Source organism: Phragmites australis, chromosome 6, assembly GCF_958298935.1.
Source record: "Phragmites australis chromosome 6, lpPhrAust1.1, whole genome shotgun sequence".
In the NCBI taxonomy this organism is placed as follows: Eukaryota; Viridiplantae; Streptophyta; class Magnoliopsida; order Poales; family Poaceae; genus Phragmites; species Phragmites australis.
In genome coordinates, this window is record NC_084926.1 from 34,689,181 (window position 1) to 34,708,029 (window position 18,849).

The following is an 18,849-nucleotide window of genomic DNA, read 5'->3' on the forward strand; positions in this document are numbered from 1 at the left end:
TAACCTTTGACACATCACTGATCAAGCCTTCCTTTACGAGCCCAACTAGCACCTCGTCATCTGCCTTGGACTGTCCAATCCAGTAAGTCTTTAGGCGATTTGACCTAACCTTCGGAGCCACCGCACTTAGCTTTGGAAGCTGAGAGATTGCGAGAGACTTCGGAAGCAAAGAGACCACAAGAGACTTCGTACGAGAGCTACGGCTTCAGCGAGTTCACGTGATAAAAATAAACTACCACGTGATGCATATTTATAACGGTGAAAAGGGGGGAGCGGCGGTGAAAACGAGACCATCGAAAGTTGAACCGTAGCCTTAAAAATGTTTTGGAATGCAGAAAAGACATTTAACGTCCTTGATACAATGGTTGTACAGGGGCAGGATGGTCATACCAGCAAAAAAAAAACTTTAGTGAAAATGAACAGTTGAGCTGGCAATCTGCTGCAAAGTTAACCTAGCCCCCGCAAGCCTTCGACAGGCCGAAGGGGATGGTGTTGAGCTATATCATCCGATCTACAGGCTCAGCCCCTCGAAGATGAACCTTACCTGTAGGGGGCTACTGTTGGGGGATGATCTCCCGTACCCTTTTGGATGGCAAGTCAAAGTTCGCCGGTGGCTGAGCACTGATGAATGCAGTTGTGTTTCAGGAAATGCAGGCGAAGGCTATGGCAGGCCTTCGGTCGGAGGCCGAAGGTTGATCTATGACTTCATCCGTCCATGTAGGTGAAGGCTCTGGCGTGCCTTCGGCCAGAGGCCGAAGGTCGACCCACGGCACCAGAGAGCAGGAGGAGAAAAGGTTGTGGTGAACCTTCTCTTGGAGGACGAAGGGAGACCCACAGTGCAGTCAGCAGACTGGCCGAAGGCGCCCAGTGGACGTTGTAGCCCATATAGTCGCTCGGGGTACAGTTGTAATTACACAAATGTACTTGATAGTACCATAATGCCCCCGAATATGCTGATAACGTGGCAGTTGAGGGGGTGAAACTGTAAATCCTAGCGTGGAGTGGTTGAGTACGAGCTATAAATAGAGTCATACTGTACCTGAGATGACAGAGGAATTAAGATTATTACCTCTAAACACGTGTCACACCCAGGAGCCTTCAGCTTTCACTCCAAGCGAAGGCCTCCCTTGTTCGGGGACTTAGGTTCCAACAGTCGGAATTTCTAATTTTTGCAACTATGGGGTTCTCAGGTTGGCGACTTTATTTAATCGAAAGTTCTGACACAACTGACATGTTTGAGCTTGTATTGATCCCGTGGCCGATTCGACTTGCATGTCAAACCATTTCCACATAAACATGTATTTTGCACTATTGCATGCATTCTAAACATCATTGACCTTGCCTACGAGCTAAACACAAGTGCTCACTCTAAACAAACTTCCTCCTAAAGGCTCTTTAGAAACAAAAACGTGGCAATGCTTCACGAGCATAGGAATGTAGCTCAAATGCTCAATCCACTTCCAAATCACGACATGCATTACCACCATGAGCTTCTAGGGAACTTACCCCACGTCCGTGTCATGGTAGTAACCATCGATTGGGGCAAAAGAAAGGAAGAAGCTCGAGGAACAAGAACGTCGTGACTCCTCGTTTCTTCAACCCAAAAGAGAGATCAAGAACGGTGTCAATCCTTTGTGCATGTGTGAAATGCTTGGATGGATGGAAAGTGTTGAGGGTTAATCCCTGACAATGATTCCGGAGTATGCTGGACAGTGGGTGCGTGAACGGTGTTTCAGGAACCGGATGTGTGTGTCGACGATGAAGTCGGGGACACAGGGAGTTATACAGGTTCGGGCCTCCCAGAGGATAATAGCCCTACGTCTTGTGTTTGGAGGATCTCAGCTGATTACAGATAATGTTCTAGCTTGTTGCCAGACTTGATATCCTTCATACAAACAGGGTCCTCATCCCTTTATATAGTAGGAAGGAGGAGAACTTACATGTGGGCCCAAACGGAAAACGTCTGCTCATCCTAATTTCTAACTCAAACCATCATTATGGAGGACAAGGTGTGCCCACTTGCTCTGAAGGCTCCGTATATCCTATCACCGTGTGCCGTCATGCTAGCCTGCAAAGTCCCACACCGCAGCATTCAATGCTACGGGACAAGATAGTGCCCTTCTGTGCCATCCCCGTCTACTTGCCTGGTTGGGCTGCTGATAATGTCCCATCCGTCGTGCGCCGCCGTGCTAGCCTACAAAATCCCACTCTATAGCATTCAATGCTACAGGACAGGACAGTGCCCTTCTGCGTTGTCCATGACTTCGTCCACTGGAGCTGGTGCCTAGGGAAGGAAAACACTTGAGTGGATGTTAATAAATGTGCATTGGACAGGTTGTGTCAAATCTGGCCCTGCGAGATTGAGGCTGATGCTCACAAGATTGGAGCCAGTGACTATCAAGCTTACGCCCTTCCAAAGAAGGCTGCCTTCCACTGGTCCATCTCGCTCTCCCGCCCGAGTGGATCCCTTGGCCGAGGTCATCGATATTTTTGATGACGAGGAGGGGATCGACTGGGACCTTCTGGAGAAGGAGATTGATGAAGAGGAATAGTTGGAGATGGAGCAAAAGGGCGGTCTTCAGGGTGCATCAGGGCCGGTCATTAGCTCTAGCTGGGCTTTTGCGTTGGTGGCCTTTTCTAGTAGGTCGTCATCTGATCCCTAGAGTGGTGAGCTGCTGTTCCAGGGACGGGTATGAGAGGTTCCTTTACTCGTTCAGAGGCAGATAGAGGTGAGAGTCTGCCATACTCTTTTTGTTAACTTCACGCTAGTCACTCGAGTCAGAGAGGATATGGTAGGCATGTACCAGGATAGTTCAGGCCGATTGGATGTAACTAGTTGGCTTGTAAGCTATCCTCTTTATGAATGGAAAATGCTGGGGCATACAATGCCCGTCTTTGTTCTGGCCCCCTCCCAGAGCCTTGTCGAAGGCCGGAGGCCCAAATAGGAGTCCCGCAATTTTTTTCGGGCCAATTGGCTTGGACCACTATTTGGAGTTTTCCAAAAACCTTCCCAGTATTGATGCGACAAGTTGGCTCTGATTGTCCCATAACGCTCGCTAGTCAGGTTCTTGGGGCATAGAACGGATCATAGCTTGACAAGTCCATCGGTGGTTACCTACGCTCGGCCGAGTGAGGACTTGTGGCCTTGTGATCATTATATCTGGCCGTTCGTACCCCGGTCATTGCATGTGCATATGGGAAGGGGCTTCGCACTATTCTGAGGTCTCTAGCCACCTTGTTGTTTGGCGCTCTGGACGCCAGGTTCTGTAGTGGTTGTCAATGTGTGGTTGCGTGCTGTGGTAAAAAAACCAATCTATCGGGAGCCCGTTGCTGGTCAGGTAGTCCTGCAAAATATGGAGTCTGGTCTTTTGAATTTGAGGACTTACAGGTCGTATTTCACGATCATCCGGAAGGTCCTACAAAATAGAGAAACAGGCTCATTTTCGAGGGACCCTACACATGGAACTTGCGCAACAGGGCGATATTCCAGGAGTTGTGTAATTCATGAATGTCCTCCATGGCTAACTTGACTGCACAAGGGTAGGTGACATCGACCATTTTGTAGGGCCTCTCCCACTTGGGGGAGAGTTTATTCTGACCGGCCCTATTCTGAATTTGTCTAAGCATGAGGTCGCCTACGACCAGTGTTCATTCTCACACCATCTGGTTGTGGTAGCGTTAGAGGCTCTGCTGATATCGGGCGGCTCGAATCAGAGCACGATTGCGGAGCTCTTCGAACAGGTTTATGTCATCCTCTCACCATGCCACCTGATCGTCGTCCGAGTAGTTCCTGACTCGAGGCGACTTGAGGATGATTTCTGAGGGAAGCATTGCCTCAGCGCCAAAAACCAAGAAGAAAGGGGTTTAGGCCATAGCCCGGCTGGGGGTCATTCGCAGCGACCAGAATACTATGGGGAGTTCGTCCACCTAACATCTTGAATAGCTTTTAAGCCGATCAAAAACCCTAGTTTTGATCCCTTGCAGTATCATCCCATTCACCCTTTCTATCTGTCCATTGCTTTGGGGGTGAGCAACAGACGCATAGCAAACCTAGGTCCCGATTTCTTTGCAGTAAACTGTTGTCCGTGATTATGTGGTTTGGACTGCCAAACCGTACTACCAGTAATTGTATGAACTTAATCATTGTCGTGGCGGTGATTTTCCTGATGGGTTTGGCCTCGATCCACTTAGTGAACTTGTCGATGGCCACGATCAGGAATTCAAAATCGCCTGGGGCTTTAGAGAACGGTCCCACGATATCGAGCCCCTTGACAGCGAAAGGCCAAGAGAGTGGTATGGTTTGTAGTGCTTGCCTGGTAGGTTAGTATTTCGGCTGTGGTACTAACATGACTCGTACCGTTTCACCAGCACGTGGGCATCCTAGAGGGCAGTGGGCCAATAGAAACCTTGCCAGAATGCTTTTCCGACCAGGGTGCGGTATGAAGCGTGGCTACCACATCTGCCTCTGTGGATATCAGAGAGCATTGCGCTCACTCTTCTTGAGTGATGCATTTTAGTAAAAGACCGTTGCTCCCTCGGAGGTAGAGGCATCCCTCTACCAGGGAGTATCTACGGCTTACCGCGAGACCTTTTCTGCTAACGCATCCTCATCAGGGACTGCTCGATTCTGAAGGTAGTCCAAGATTGATCCATCCAGGTTGTACCCGAATCGAGCAGGGTGACCACATGATGGTCGCCCGAGGTTGACAGCACCGAAGGAGGTGTTGCCTTGGGTGCTCTGTTTCTGAGCGGAGCACACCCTTCACCTTAGCCTGATACCATGGTGGATGGTCATGAGAATCTTTCTCAAAGACTCCGACTGGGACAGGTTCACGAGAAGAAGCTAGACGGGCCAGCTCATCGGCTAAGAAGTTGTCCTTGTGAGGGACATGCTTGACCTCAAAGCCGATGAAGTGTCATTTTAGTATTCTCACTTCGACGAGGTATGCTATCATTGTCGGGTCAGAGCACTGAAACTCCTTTTGCACCTGGTTCACAACTAGTAGCGAGTCCCCTATCACTAACAGTTGTTTAATCTCAAGTGTGGAGGCGGCTTGCATTCCAGACAAGAGACCCTCATATTTAGCAATGTTATTAGTGGCTAAAAAATATAATTGAACTACGTACCTGAGGATGTCACCGGTAGAAAGGTCAGAACCACTCTTGCCCCGGATCCCATTAGTATGAACGACCCATCAAAGTGCATGGTCCAGTGCTCTTCTGCCTCTAGTCATTGTACCTGCTCAGGCTCGAAGGACGACCACTCTGCTACAAAATTGGCCAGCGCCTGGCACTTGATAGAAGTTTGGGTGATGAACTGGAGATTAAATCCCTTAAACTCTACTGCCCACTTTGCTATTCTTCCTGTCGCATCTCTATTATGGAGAATTTCCCTAATTGGGAACGAGGAAATCACCTTGATTTTGTGAGCCTGAAAGTAGTGTCTGAGTTTGCAAGAGGCCATCAGGATGGCATATAGCAGTTTCTGAGCCTGTGGGTACCGAGCCTTCATGTCGTGCAGGACCTCACTGACGTAATATATTGGTCTCTGGAGGCCTTCCTGCTAGACAACCAAGACTGCACTTGCGACTTGCAGTGTTAAGGAAACATAGAGCAAGAGATCCTCTTTGGGTCGAGGCACAATTAGTACGGGAAGGGAGGAGAGATACCTTTTGAGCACTTGGAATACTACATCTGCCTCGGCGTCCACTAGAAGTGGTAGTTTTTCTTCAGGAGTTTGAAGACCGACAGTCCCTTCTCCCTTAGCCTTGAGATGAACTTGCTCAGAGCAACAATGCATCCTATTAGCTTCTGAACCTCCTTTAACCTGGTCAGGGATCGCATCTAGTCGATGGCCCTAATCTTGTTAGGGTTTGCCTCTATCCCTTTATGAGACATGAGGAATCTGAGCAATTTCCCTGATGAAACCCTGAACGTACACTTCTTCAGGTTCAGCTTCATGCGGTACTTCCAGAGATTGTTAAATGTTTCTTGGAGATTTGCAACCAAGTCTGTCTTGGTCTTGCTCTTGACGACCACATCGTCTACGTATGCCTCAACGTTTCTTCCGTGCTATGGTCAAAGAACGAGTTGAATACACTGTTGGTAAGTGGCGTAGGTGCTTTTTAAACCAAAAGCTATTTTTTCCTCATATTCCATATACATACTAATCTGGTGGTACCCCGATTGACCATCTAAGAAACATAATAGATCACTACCAGCAGTTGAGTCAACTAGCTGATCGATTCAGGGAAGTAGGAAAAGATCCTTTGGTCACACCTTGGTTAGGTCGGTGAAGTCGACGCACATTCTCCACTTACCATTGTGCTTCCGGACCATGACTGGGTTAGCCAGCCATTCTGGGTACTGCACCTCCCGGATGAAGCCTACTTCCAGGAGCTTGTCGATCTCCTGACGAAGTGCTTCCTTCCGATCGGCCACGAACCAATGCACCTTCTAATTTACTGGTCGTGCATCTGGTTGCATAGACAGCTTGTGCTCGATCACATCCCTAGGGACTGCGGGCATATCAGACAGAATCCATGAAAAGACGTCTGTGTTCGCCCGAAGGAAGGTGATGAGCACGAGTTCCTATTTGGGGTCAACGTGGCCCCTATCTGGATCGAATTGGTTGGGTTGGTGTCATCCAGACTCACTGCCTTGAGCTGATCGACTAGGATGGCGACAACATGGACCTTTATCGGCCGTCTGCTAGATTCAGCGGTTACGGGCTACGACCTGGGAGTCAGTTTGACCATATCGAGGCTCCTCTTGTCGCAGTGTAGGGTTGTTTTGGCGTTGTCAGCAACGATGATGGCCCCTGTCGGGCCAGGGATTTTGATCACCTGGTATGCGTAGTGGGCAATGGCCATAAATTGGGCCATCGTTGGTCATCCGAGGATCACGTTATACGCTGTCCCAAAGTCAGCCACATCGAAAAAGACCCTTTTGGTTCTGAAGTTGTCTGGCGAGCCGAAGGTGATGGGCAGCTCAATTTTCCCTAGTCGAGGAACCCAGGGTGATCCCATAGAAAGACGAAGAAGATTTCAACGAGCTTCTCACAATCTGCAGGGTGTCCAGTGCATCGGCGAAAAGGAGGTTGATCGAGCTTCCTCAGAATCTACAGGGCATCCAATGCGTCGGCGAAAAGGAGGTTGATCGAGCTTCCTCCATCATCGAGTACGCAGCCCAGTTGGATGTTCTGCACCGTGGGTTTGACCATGATGGGGTAGTGACCAGGCCCTCTAACACACGCGGGGTGGTCGGCCTGGCTGAAAGTGAGTTACCCATACCTCCCGGACCACTGACTTGTATTCCCTATTAGAGGAAAATGGTGCAGCGCCTCTGAAGATATGATGGACCATGTGATCATCCTGCTGATATCCCAGTGCCGATTGTTCGGGAGCGGCCTCTTCCTTATCGTCATAGCTGCGCTTGTGCTTGTGCTCTCCGAGCTCCTGGTCCATGATGCCTTGCACAACCTTGCACTCGATCAGGTCGTGGGTGTATGTACGGTGCATCAGGTAGTAGCCCCAACCCTTTTTCCCATCTTTGTTTTTGACGTGCCAATGTGTTAGGCTTGTTCGCTCAACCGCCAAGACCTCGGGAGGTCCAGCATTGCGCTTGCTCTTCTTGTCCTTCTGGTCGACCCCTTTGGAAGAGGTGGGTCGGTCGGATGCAGGTCATGGCCTAGTGTTGATCTGTCACTCTCAGGACTCAGTGGCCTATGCTCACTTGTCCGCGAGCTCAAAGAGCTCGGTTGTGCTTCGGATTACCCGGGTGGCCAGCTTCTTGACCATTTTTTGGTCTTTGACCCCCCACTTGAACGCTATGATCACGGATTATCCCTTGATCCTTGGAATGGTATTACGGTGTTTCGTGAAATATCCAAGTCTTGCAATGACTCACCTTGTCGCTGTTGGACCTGATATAGGTCATCCTCGACCCCTGGTTGGGCGTAGGACCCCTGGAAGTAGGCGATGAACTGGTCGTACAAGTCCTCCTAGGAGTGAACTGACCCGCGGGGAAGGTTCATCAACCAAGACCGAGCGGAACCGGTTAGGGCAGTAGGGAAGTAGTTGGCCATGGCCTTCCCATGCTCTCCCGCAACATTCACCATGGTGGTGTAGATCTACAGGAACTCTTCCAAGTTGGTCGAGTCGTCATACTTCTTAGCTAGGACCGGCCGGAACTTGTCTGACCAGCGCTGTCGGATGATGAACTCTTCAAGCAGGGATCCGGAGGGACCCCCTTTGAGATTCGGCTGGGGGATGATTCTGAATCCTCTTTGCAGGTGAAATAAATGGGCGTAAATGAAATGCAAGTGGAATGGAATGATCGGATGCAGGAAGTAGTAAATGCTTCAGGGATTTTTAGACAGGTTCGAGACGCACTGAGCGTAACACCCTACTCCTGTGTGTATGCTATAAATGCTCTGAAAATGTCTCTCTGAGTATCTGCTGAGTTACAAGAATATTTGTCTAGTCTAGAGCTACGTGCTCCTTGTTCTTCGGCTGATCTATGCTTTGGTGTTTGTCGCCGGTTGTCGAGGGTTCGATCCCTTTCTCCGGGGAGCCTGCCCAGCTTATATACCCGCTGGGGCGGTAGCGTGCCCAGAAAGGGTGGCGCGAGTTCCAAGGCACCATAAATGGAAAGAAACCATCATGGGTCGCTGCACGAGGTGACGGGGAGGGTTGAAAACGCGCCCTCGTCCGGTCTTGTTCGTCATCATGCTGTTTTTCAACGGGCGCCGCGGGGAGGGCCCACCGAGCAGCCACCGAGCAGCCCAGCGTGCCCGTCCGGTCAGAGCAAGCCTGACACAGCAGGGCGGCAGGTGGGGCGCCTTGGGCTTCGCGATGTTATCCTGAGGTGCGTCAGATGTCACGCGATGGGACCTGTGCATTAAATGTCCCCACGCCTCCCTATCAGGTCGTGGCAGGGACTGACAGCAGGCGTGGGGGGAACAGTTGGAAGTGACAGGCCACGTGCCCTCTTAAATGCAGCATCGGGCCTTTCACCAGTCGACACCTCACCGCTGGGCCCTTGTGAGGACCACTGGCGAAGGACTTCTCGGGCCCTTGGGGCCCTTGGGAAACCGAGTGCTCGGGGGCCACTATTCACCGCCTCGAGCACTCTCTCCCGGATATGCCCTTTCTTGGTCCCCGGGGAACCGAGTGCTTAGGGACCACTGTTCATGGCCCCGAGCACTCTCTCCTGGAACTAGTTGTTCGGGTCCTTGGGGAACCGAGTGCTCGAGGGCTACTATTCATGGCCCTGAGCACTCTCTCCCGGAACTGACTTCCCTTGGGTCCTCGGGGGACTCGGGTGCTCGGGGGCCACTGTTCGTAGCCCCGAGCACCCTCTTCCCGATACTTGGCTTTTCTTATCGTCGGGGAACTTGGGTGATCGGGGGCCACTGTTCATAGCCCCGAGCGCTCTCTTCCCGGTACTTGGTCTTCTCGGGTCATCGGGGAACTCGGGTACTCGGGAACCAATGTTCATGGCCCTGAGCACCCTCTCTCGGGACTTGGTCTTCTCGTACCTCGGGGAGATAACCCCCGCGGGAGGGCGCCACATGGCACTCTGCTGTTCTAGCCTCGGGACTCGGGGACCCCTGGTTCCTGTGTCACCAACAAGCGCACTTCTCGTAACCTGATAGATAGGGCGTTACACCCTGTCCCATAATGAGGAGCCACTCGTTGTTGGGTGACAGCGCGCGCCCGAGGGGAGAGATGGTAATCTCGGGGTCCCACTGACGGGGTGGAGCCGCCTGATGCCTCCCTGTAGGGGGAAGGCGTATGGTAGGGCTACTTGCCCCTTTTTTGCTCCCGTCGAGCCCTATCCTCTTGCTCTCTAGTGGCCACCTAGCTCTAGATCACGCCACGGAGGTCACATTGGCGTAGAGAGTTGCGCAGGTTGGGGAGTTGGCTATCTAGAAGTGGCTGTGGTCCACGAGTATTCCCCGTGGTTGGGGGAGCACAAGACCTATTCCATTGTGGGCCCTGTCATGATCCTTGGTGACCATGGCCCTCACCGGACCTTGCGATGGGCGCGATGTATGTTGACGTGGCCTGGCATCAGGCAGTTTCGACCAGGAGGGCGAGATCATGCATCCATGGTGCCACAGGAGAGCCCTCCAGTACAGGTACCGGTGGGTGGCTCAGAAGGACCTGCAGGGTCTGTAGGTTCTATGCCGGCATCATGGTCTCGTAGTCGAGACGCTAGGCGTAGAGCGGCGATAAGTCACGAGGAGGGGAGCCCCCGACGTTTAGGCGGCGTGATGGCCTAGGTGACGAGGCCACTGTAGACTACACCATGTGTAGGGGCTCCTCAGGACGACACTAGGGATGTGGGGGCTGTCTTGAAGCACCTATCTGTCTAGCGCCAGACTACTTTCCCTCTGGGCGTAAAGCCAGGGGTTCGCCACCGATGTTCGGGGCGTGGGGGCCTCCAGCACCCCATGCTGCGTGGTCCGCATGCAGACTTCACATTGGGTCTCGACGCTTCTGGACTCCAGCTCGATGTCCCATGTCTAGAACACACCAGGTTCATCCGAGTGGTACCCCATGATGAACACCTCGCGGTGGCCAGGGTCCTTGGCACGGGACTCAGCAGTTGCCATGGATTCGGCCATAGGTGGCCTGGTCAAGTTTTTTCAAACTTGCTGAAACGACGAAACACGCCCCCTACCTAGCGTGCCAAATGTCGAGGGTTAATCCCTGACAATGATTTTGGAGTATGTTGGACAGTGGGTGAGTGAACAGTGTTTCAGGAACCGGATGTGTGTGTCGGCGGTGAACTTTGGGACATAGGGAGTTATATAGGTTTGGGCCTTCTGGGGGATAATAGCCCTATGTCCTGTGTGTTTGGAGGATCTTAGTTGATTACAGATGATGTTCAAGGGTTACCAGACTTGATCTCCTTCATACAAATTGGGTCCTCATCCCTTTATATGGTAGGGAGGATGAGAACTTACATGTGGGCCCAAACAGAAAACCTCTACTCATCCTAATATCTAACTCAAACCATCATTATGGAGGGCAAGGCGTGCCCACTTGCTTTGAAGGCTCTGTATATGCTACAGGACGGGATAGTGCCCTTCTGCGCTGTCCCCGTCCACATACCTGGTCGGGCTGCTGATGATGTCCTATCCGTCATGCGCCATCGTGCTAGCTTGCAAAGTCCCACTCTGCAGCATTCAATGCTACAGGACAGGACAATGCCCTTCTGCGCTGTCCATGACTTCGTCCACTGGAGCTGGTGTCTGGGGAAGGAAAACACTTGAGTGGATAGCAATAAATGTAAATTGGACAGGTTGTGTCAAATTTGGCCCTGCGATTAGTGGGGCTGGTCACGGGTTTATCAATGGCGACGGGAGATTGGTTGCGTAGGCGTTACACTGGTCGCTGGAGCCATATCCTAGTCGCACGATCGACCAGTTTTTGGGAAATATACTCCTCTAGTCGTTAGGTCCTCACGGGGTTTGTTAGCTAGGGTACCCCTTTACTCAATACACCAATAGAAAGCTTGAAGGCTAGGGAATGCGATGACATAATGTGCATACCTTTTTGAGCTCCTTGAAGGGGATTTGGGGTGGAGAGAGGGAGAGCTTGCTCTCCTTTGGTGTGTTTGATAGAGAGAGAGAGGGAGTGAGTGAGAGTGAGTGAGGAGTGAAGAGGGTGAGGTGAGTGAGCTGCTGCAACTAAGGGAGAAAAGAGGTGGGCCAGCTCAGCTCATGTGGGCCCCACAAGTAAGTGGCTCCTTTTTATTTTTAGCAATTCTCTTTTCATTTTATTCTTAATTCCATAAGTGGTATTCTAGAGTTCCAAAAATTCTAAGAATTTTTGCACGGCAACTATAATTCGAGATGAACCCATTTGACTTGAATTCACTCTCAAAGCCTATTTGGAAGTTAAACAAAAAATCTCCTAATTTGGTTACTCGCATATCTTCTAGCAAAATTTTATGGCATTGATTAAATTCCCAAAAATTTGGGAAAAAATCCCTAAAATTCATCGTAACCAAAATACACAATGCTCATAATCAAATATGATGCTTATGATGCTCAATGACATGTATTATGTATATGCATTTTTGGGATATGACACTCTCTAGTGCTGGAACAATGACCACCGTGCACTAACTGAGGTATACTGCATACCTCATCTTCAGAACAATACAATAAGTGTTGGTCAGCTCAAGGAAGGGGGTGCAAGGTCATGATTGAAGATGGTGTCATGATAATCCTCAACCAAGAGCACAAGTTGTTGGCTCGAGTCACAAGATCATGCAACCGGATGTACAAACACAACCTCAAAGTGACAGCACCGATGTGTTTTTTCTATCTAAAGGAAGTGATCAAGTTTGGGTCTGGCATGAAAGGTATGGACATCTTAATTTTTGTGCTATGAAGAAACTTGGGCAGTTGTAGATGGTGGAGGGGATGCCTGAGATAGCTCACCTGGAGCAATTCTGCCACGGTTGCGCTCTGGGGAAGTAGAAAAAGGCACCTTTCCCTCAAGCCTCGGTGTATCATGTGGAACATGAGCTGGAGCTGGTTCATGGAGATCTATGTGGTCCAATAACGCCTGCAACACCCAATGGTAACAAGTATTTCTTGCTGATAGTGCATGATTTCAGTAGATTTATGTGGCTTGAAGTCATTAACACCAAAGGTGAAGCTCTTAAGATGTTTAAGAAGGTGAAGACATGCAGAAAGTGATGCAAACATCAGACTCCAAGCTTTTCACACAAATCGGGGAGGTGAATTCAGCTTAATCGAGTTCAAGAACTACTGTGATGAGCAAGGCATTTGTTGGTACACAACAGCTCCATATTCCTCTCAGCAAAATGGAGTTGTCGAGAGAAGTAATTGTATTGTTGTGGACATGGAAAGATGCATGCTCAAGAGTAGGAATGTGCCCAGGGAATTCTTATTCATGTGCTGAATAGGGCACCAACAAGATCTCTGGAAGGGGAGACGACATATGAAGCATTCTTCAGAAGAATACCCATGGTGGAGTAGTTGAGAACCTTCGGCTGCCTAGCTCACATGAAGAAATTGGTGCCCACGGTGTTGCTTGGGCAAGAGGCTGGATCTAAAGCCTATCGTGTGTATGATCCAATGGCAAGGAAGGTACACATCACCCGGGATGTGCTATTTGAGGAAGAAAAGAGTTTGAACTGGGAGGTTCCTAATGGGAGATCAGTCCAAGATGATCTTGATATCTTCACTATGCATTATCTAATTAATCATGATGCAGATCGGGACCTTACTAGTACAAATGATTGGCAAGAACCGCGGGAGACCACTCACTCTGCTGGAGTGCCGAATGGGCTACAATCGTCTAACCACGTGTCAAATGAGTTGCAACAGTAGCCACTAACCCTGCAATCAACCCCGGCAAGCAGCTTTGCACCATCCCATGATGGACTCGAGTTGTTTCACCGCCCACTAGAGGTTCACATGATTCAGAGGGGATCCACTGTGATTTTGCATTGTAGAGAACATCTACAACAACATTGCTCTAGTTCCATTGCCTGAAGATCTTGACCTTAACACTGAAGAGCATGGCGATCTCTGTGACATCACCATTGAAGAGCCATCGAGTGTTGAGCAGGCCTTATGTGAAGAAGAGTGGACGCTGACCATGGAGGAGATAAAGGCTATCTAGGACAACGAGTTGTGGGAGTTTGCAAATCTGCCACCGGGACACAATACCATTGGTATGAAATGGGTTTACATACTTAAAAAGACCCTGATGTCAATGTGGTCTAGCACAAGGCACGTCTCATAGCTAAAGGATATTCTCAACGCCAGGGGTGGATTATGAAGAAGAGTTCGCGCAGGGTGCGAGAATGGAGTCTATGCGTGTGCTGATTGCCTCGGTTGCACACGGTGGCTAGCAAGTTCACCATATGGATGTGAAATCAGCATTTTTGAATGGTGATCTCATCAAAGAAGTGTATGAGCAGCAACCACCTGGCTTTGTTGACATCAGTCATAAGAATTCAATGCTCAGGTTGCGCAAGGCCCTCTATGGACTTTGTCAGGCTCCTCATGCTTGGAACTCTAAGCTAGACACCTCACTGGTGTCCCTAGTTTTCATTCAGAGTCTAATGGATCATGCAATTTAGCAGAGGGGGAAGGCCGATGAGACTGTGGGTTGGTGTATATGTGGATCATTTGGTGATCATCGGGTCAAAGAGCCACGACATTGAAGAATTCAAGATTCAGATGAGCTCTATGTTCAAAATGAGTGATTTGGGTCTTCTGAGTTTTTACCTTGGAATAGAATGTGAAGCAAGGCTTAGAAGAAAATCACTTTGTGTCAGAGCAACTATGCAAAGAAGACACTGCAAACATCAGGCATGTCAAACTGTAACTCAAGTCTGACGCCAATGGAAGCCAAGGTGAAATTGACCAAAGGCAATGGTGATTCAGTGGATCCTACTCAATATCGTAGCATTGTTGGGAGTCTACAATATTTGGTGAATACAAGGCCGGACATAGCCTACGCAATGGGAGTTGTGAGTCGTTACATGGAGAAACCTACAACTCTGCAAAAGACTTCAGTGAAGCAGATTATGAGGTATGTCAAAGGAAGAATCAAGTATGGTTGTGGTTTCAAAAAAGGAAGAGAGCTGGAAGTAGGCCTTGTGGGTTACAGTGATAGTGATCTTGCTGGTGATCTGGATGATCGCAAGTGCACTAGTGGAGTTGTGTTCTTCCTTGGAGGCATCTTGATCTCATGGAGTTCACAGAAGTAGAAGATAGTGGTCATGTCCTCTTCCTTGGAGGCTGAGTATATTGCAGCAGCTGCTGCTGCATGCCAAGGATTGTGGCTAGCTCAATTTATTGATGATGTGGTGGGCAAAGGTCTAGAAGTGTTCAGGCTCAAAGTGGACAATATGTCAACAATTGAGTTATGTAAAAAATCTAATTTATCACAACCGAAGTACGCACATTGATACATGTTTCCATTTCATCCTAGAATGTATTGCAGAAAAGATGGGCATTGAGCATGTGAGCTCGGAGGGTCAGCTTGCTCACATTCTTACCAAACTGCTCAGGCGTGTCAAGTTCATTCAGATGAGGCAGCAACTGGGTGTCAGAGAAGTATGATGCACGACATACTTAATGGGGTGAAATATTATGTAATCATGTCCTCTATGTGTGTGTGTGTGTGTGTGTTGTGTCTCAGTTGATCACAGACGTGTTTAATCCATGTTGTGATCATGTGCATGAGTTGAGGAGTGGAGTGCAGCTCGGCTAAAGTCTGGCATCATGTGCTCGGTCATGACGAAAGACTCGACTGGGTGGCGCAAGGTTCGGCCAAGTTAGTTGTAATCGTGGTGCATGCATAACAGCCTAAGTGCTGAATAAATAGAAAAAACAAAAAAAGATGGGGGTCAGTTGAGACCCAGGAAAAATCCACGTTCTGCTCATTCTGTCTCTGTTTTCGTTTTGCCTGACATCACTGTTCATCATCTGAAATCGCTCGGAATTTCGTCAGAGAAAGTTCAGGCGCCGGAGTGAACTACCGTTTGGATCTCCAACAGGGTTCAGGGTCATAATCCTTTGCCAATGCTTTCGATATGCCCAGATGCCAGCTACTATACCACCCACAATGATCTGCACAGAATGTTCCATGTCAGGTGACCAAATACCTAGTCCGAAATTCAGATTAGAAGCATACATACTTTATCAAGGGCATCCTATGTAACATTTGTACACAGAATAGATTTAATGGGATTAGATGAGACATTAACTTTTCAGGAATCACAAATACCACTTCCAAACGACAAATGAAGTCATAAAAGAAATGTTAAAGTCCTCATACGACTTACAGGTGAAAGTCATATCCCGGCACTCTGAAGATCAAATTTAGGGGCATACAGAACTGTCTCTCCAAACTCATCTTCTAGTTTTTTGTAGATCTCTATATCACTCTTTCCTGCTTTTATTTCATCATGAATGAGCTGCAAAATTCCATAGAAATGTAGTTACTGTTTTGACAGAAAATATCAATTTTTAAGCTACAAAAGAGTGATGTTGTTAATTTAGCACTATAACTGAATCTGAATTTGGTTTTTTCCTACAGCCATGCATGAGGTAGTAGTATGTGCCTAGGTGGTATAACCAAATATTTACAAAGATAGCAGAGGAACCAAAAGAAGCATACAGGAGTTAACATCTGGTATTCTGGTAGCATTAGCATAGGGACTTTCAACCAAGTTGTCAAAAATTCAAGAATTAAACCAACATATGAGACACCACGTTAATGATGGCTGCTCAGAAACAGTCACTAATATTAGTGACGGGTCTAATGATAACCTGTCACTAATATGACCCAAGGTTGGGATCTGGCCAAGACCCGTCACTAATGATGTGTCACTAAAGATCCATAAATATTTGGTTGTAAATATTTGCTACCAGAATACCAAAGGAAATCACCCATCACTAAAGACCGCAGTGACGGCTCACATGAAAGCCCATCACTAATGACTCTGAGGTCGCATAGTGTAATGGCCACTGATTAGTGACAGGTGACAACTATGACCTATTACTAATGTGAAAGTTATTAGTGACGGGTCATAGCTATATCCTATCACCAATGATTGGTCAGATCTCAAGCACTTCTATAAGGATAACTGGTCGGAAGAACGCACATTAGTGATAGGCTATAGCTATGATTTATCACTGATGAGTTATTAGTGATGGGTCATAGTTATAACCTGTCATTAATGACGGGTCGGATCCCAAGCACTTCTATATGGATAACTGGTCGGATCCCGAGCACTTCTATATGGATAACTGGTCGGAAGAATGCACATTAGTAATGGGTTATATCTATGACCCGTCACTACTGATCTTCCGACCAGTATCAGAAGGTTACTCAAAATTTGAATGGAGTCATTAGTGACGGGTGATAGCTATAAGTAACTGATGAATAAATGCAGCTCATTTTAGAAATTCATAACTTTTCATACAGGGTCAAATGAAGACTAACTTTATATAAAAAAATTATAGATCTCGACGAGATCTACAACTTTGTAGTTGACCAATTTTTTATTTGAAGCCATATAGATGCACAAATAAACATCTAAAGACTGTTGAAGTAACCACACACTTGACCACAAACTAAATTGTTGAATCTAGTGTAAAACTAGTATGCATGATTGAAAAAGCCACATGCAATAAGACAAAGTTGAAAACTATAAATTTAAAGATTTTTATCGTGAGTTTGGTAACTCAAATTGATGAAACATCTACTTAGCACTATATCTCTAAAAAATTCATGCAAATTAGAGAAAGTCAATTTTCGACAAAAAACTTCAGAGATACTATCAAGGATATTTTGAGTCTTTTTTTGGAGTCAAGAAAAGTACATATGTAAACACGTCTATTTTTTTCGGATGCGCCTACTCTTTAGCTTTGAAAGTAGAGGTCGAACGTCAAAATCGGACTCCGTATGCAAAAGTTATGATTGTTTTACTAAATACTGCACGGATTGGATATAAACTTTTTTCATATGGAGTCGGATAGAGATAAACTTTATATGAACATTGTAGAATTTGATGAGATCTGCAACTTTGTAGTTGATAATTTTTTAGTTAAAGCCATATATATGTCCAAATAATTGTTTAAAGATTTGAGCAGGAAAGATTAAAATAATAAATTTCAACGTAACCATTAGGTAAAGCTATGAGATGAGATAGTAAGGAAGCTTTCGCACGAGGGGGAGGTCGCCGGTTCGAATCCCAGAAAATGCACGAACGTGGTTTGAGTGAAAGCGACCATATGAGCTGCGGGGGGGACCGAGGGGTCATTCGTCGAGTGCGAAAAAGTTTCCTTTTTTATTTTTTAAATACACCTATTACTAATGTACAATTATCAGTGACGGGTCTGAACCCAACCCATCTCTAATGATGCACATCAGTGACAGTTCTAGACCCAACCCATTACTTATGTATAGTCATCAGTGACAAGTCTGGACTTGATCCATCACAGATATACAATCATCAGTTACTAGACCAGTCACTAGTGGGTCCATATTAGTGATGCATTTGGAGTGATGGGTGTGGCACCTGTAATATAAATTTCCGACGTAGTGAAAAAAATTATGAGTATGTATCGGCTTGAATAATGAAAACATTGGTGAGAATCTAATACCTCGAAAACCTAAGGTTTCCTCTACAAAATTCGTCTATAGAGGATGAGTCAGTGCCTAAGATCATATCGACGTGGTCCATGATAACAAGTCAATATTTTGATACCGAGGGAGGAGGCTAGGTTAGTCAAAATATTGTTATAGGTCAAGAAGCACACGGAGGTCGATGGAGCGGTCCTTGTCCAGCAACCGAGCCACCTCGACCTGCACACAGAAACCGAAACTGATGGTCTCCACGTCAGCATGAATGTATCTAATGGTAGTAGCAATTGATTCGGATCCATTAGCACAGCAGCCACTGGATTCGGATACAATATTGTGAGATATTACATGAGCCCATAGAAAACGATATATATATATATGAGTCCATACGCATGTGGTCTGTTTTGTGGAAGTCGACGGTATATCCAGCGACCGACCATGGTCATACACCAAGTCGATTCAGCTATACATGCGTATAACTCCGGCGACCCGCACCACAGGAATCGTCAAAATGACAAGGTCGTTAGTCCGATCCGGCCGTGCGCACCCCCTTCCAAAGCTACCTGCCTTTTTCCTCTGCAAACGCGTCGCCGTGTACAACTCCAACTCCAAGCAGTTCCCTCCACAGCAGCTTCGCCGCAAGTGGCAAGCCATGCCCGGCCCGGGTCGTATAAGCTTCCAAGCTCTCGCTTAC

The 18,849-nt window shown here is 47.8% G+C and overlaps 1 protein-coding gene across 1 annotated transcript; it reads left to right on the top strand.

Moving 5' to 3' along the window:
- Positions 1 to 14,400: 14,400 nt before the first annotated feature.
- Positions 14,401 to 14,769, top strand: LOC133923162 (uncharacterized mitochondrial protein AtMg00810-like). The gene has a single exon (XM_062368596.1). The coding sequence runs from the start codon at positions 14,401 to 14,403 to the stop codon at positions 14,767 to 14,769; it is 369 nt and encodes a 122-aa protein (XP_062224580.1).
- Positions 14,770 to 18,849: the final 4,080 nt, after the last annotated feature.

Coding starts and splice junctions, on each gene's coding strand:
- LOC133923162 (XM_062368596.1), top strand. CDS start 14,401: ATGGAAGCCAAGGTGAAATTGACCAAAGGCAATGGTGATTCAGTGGAT.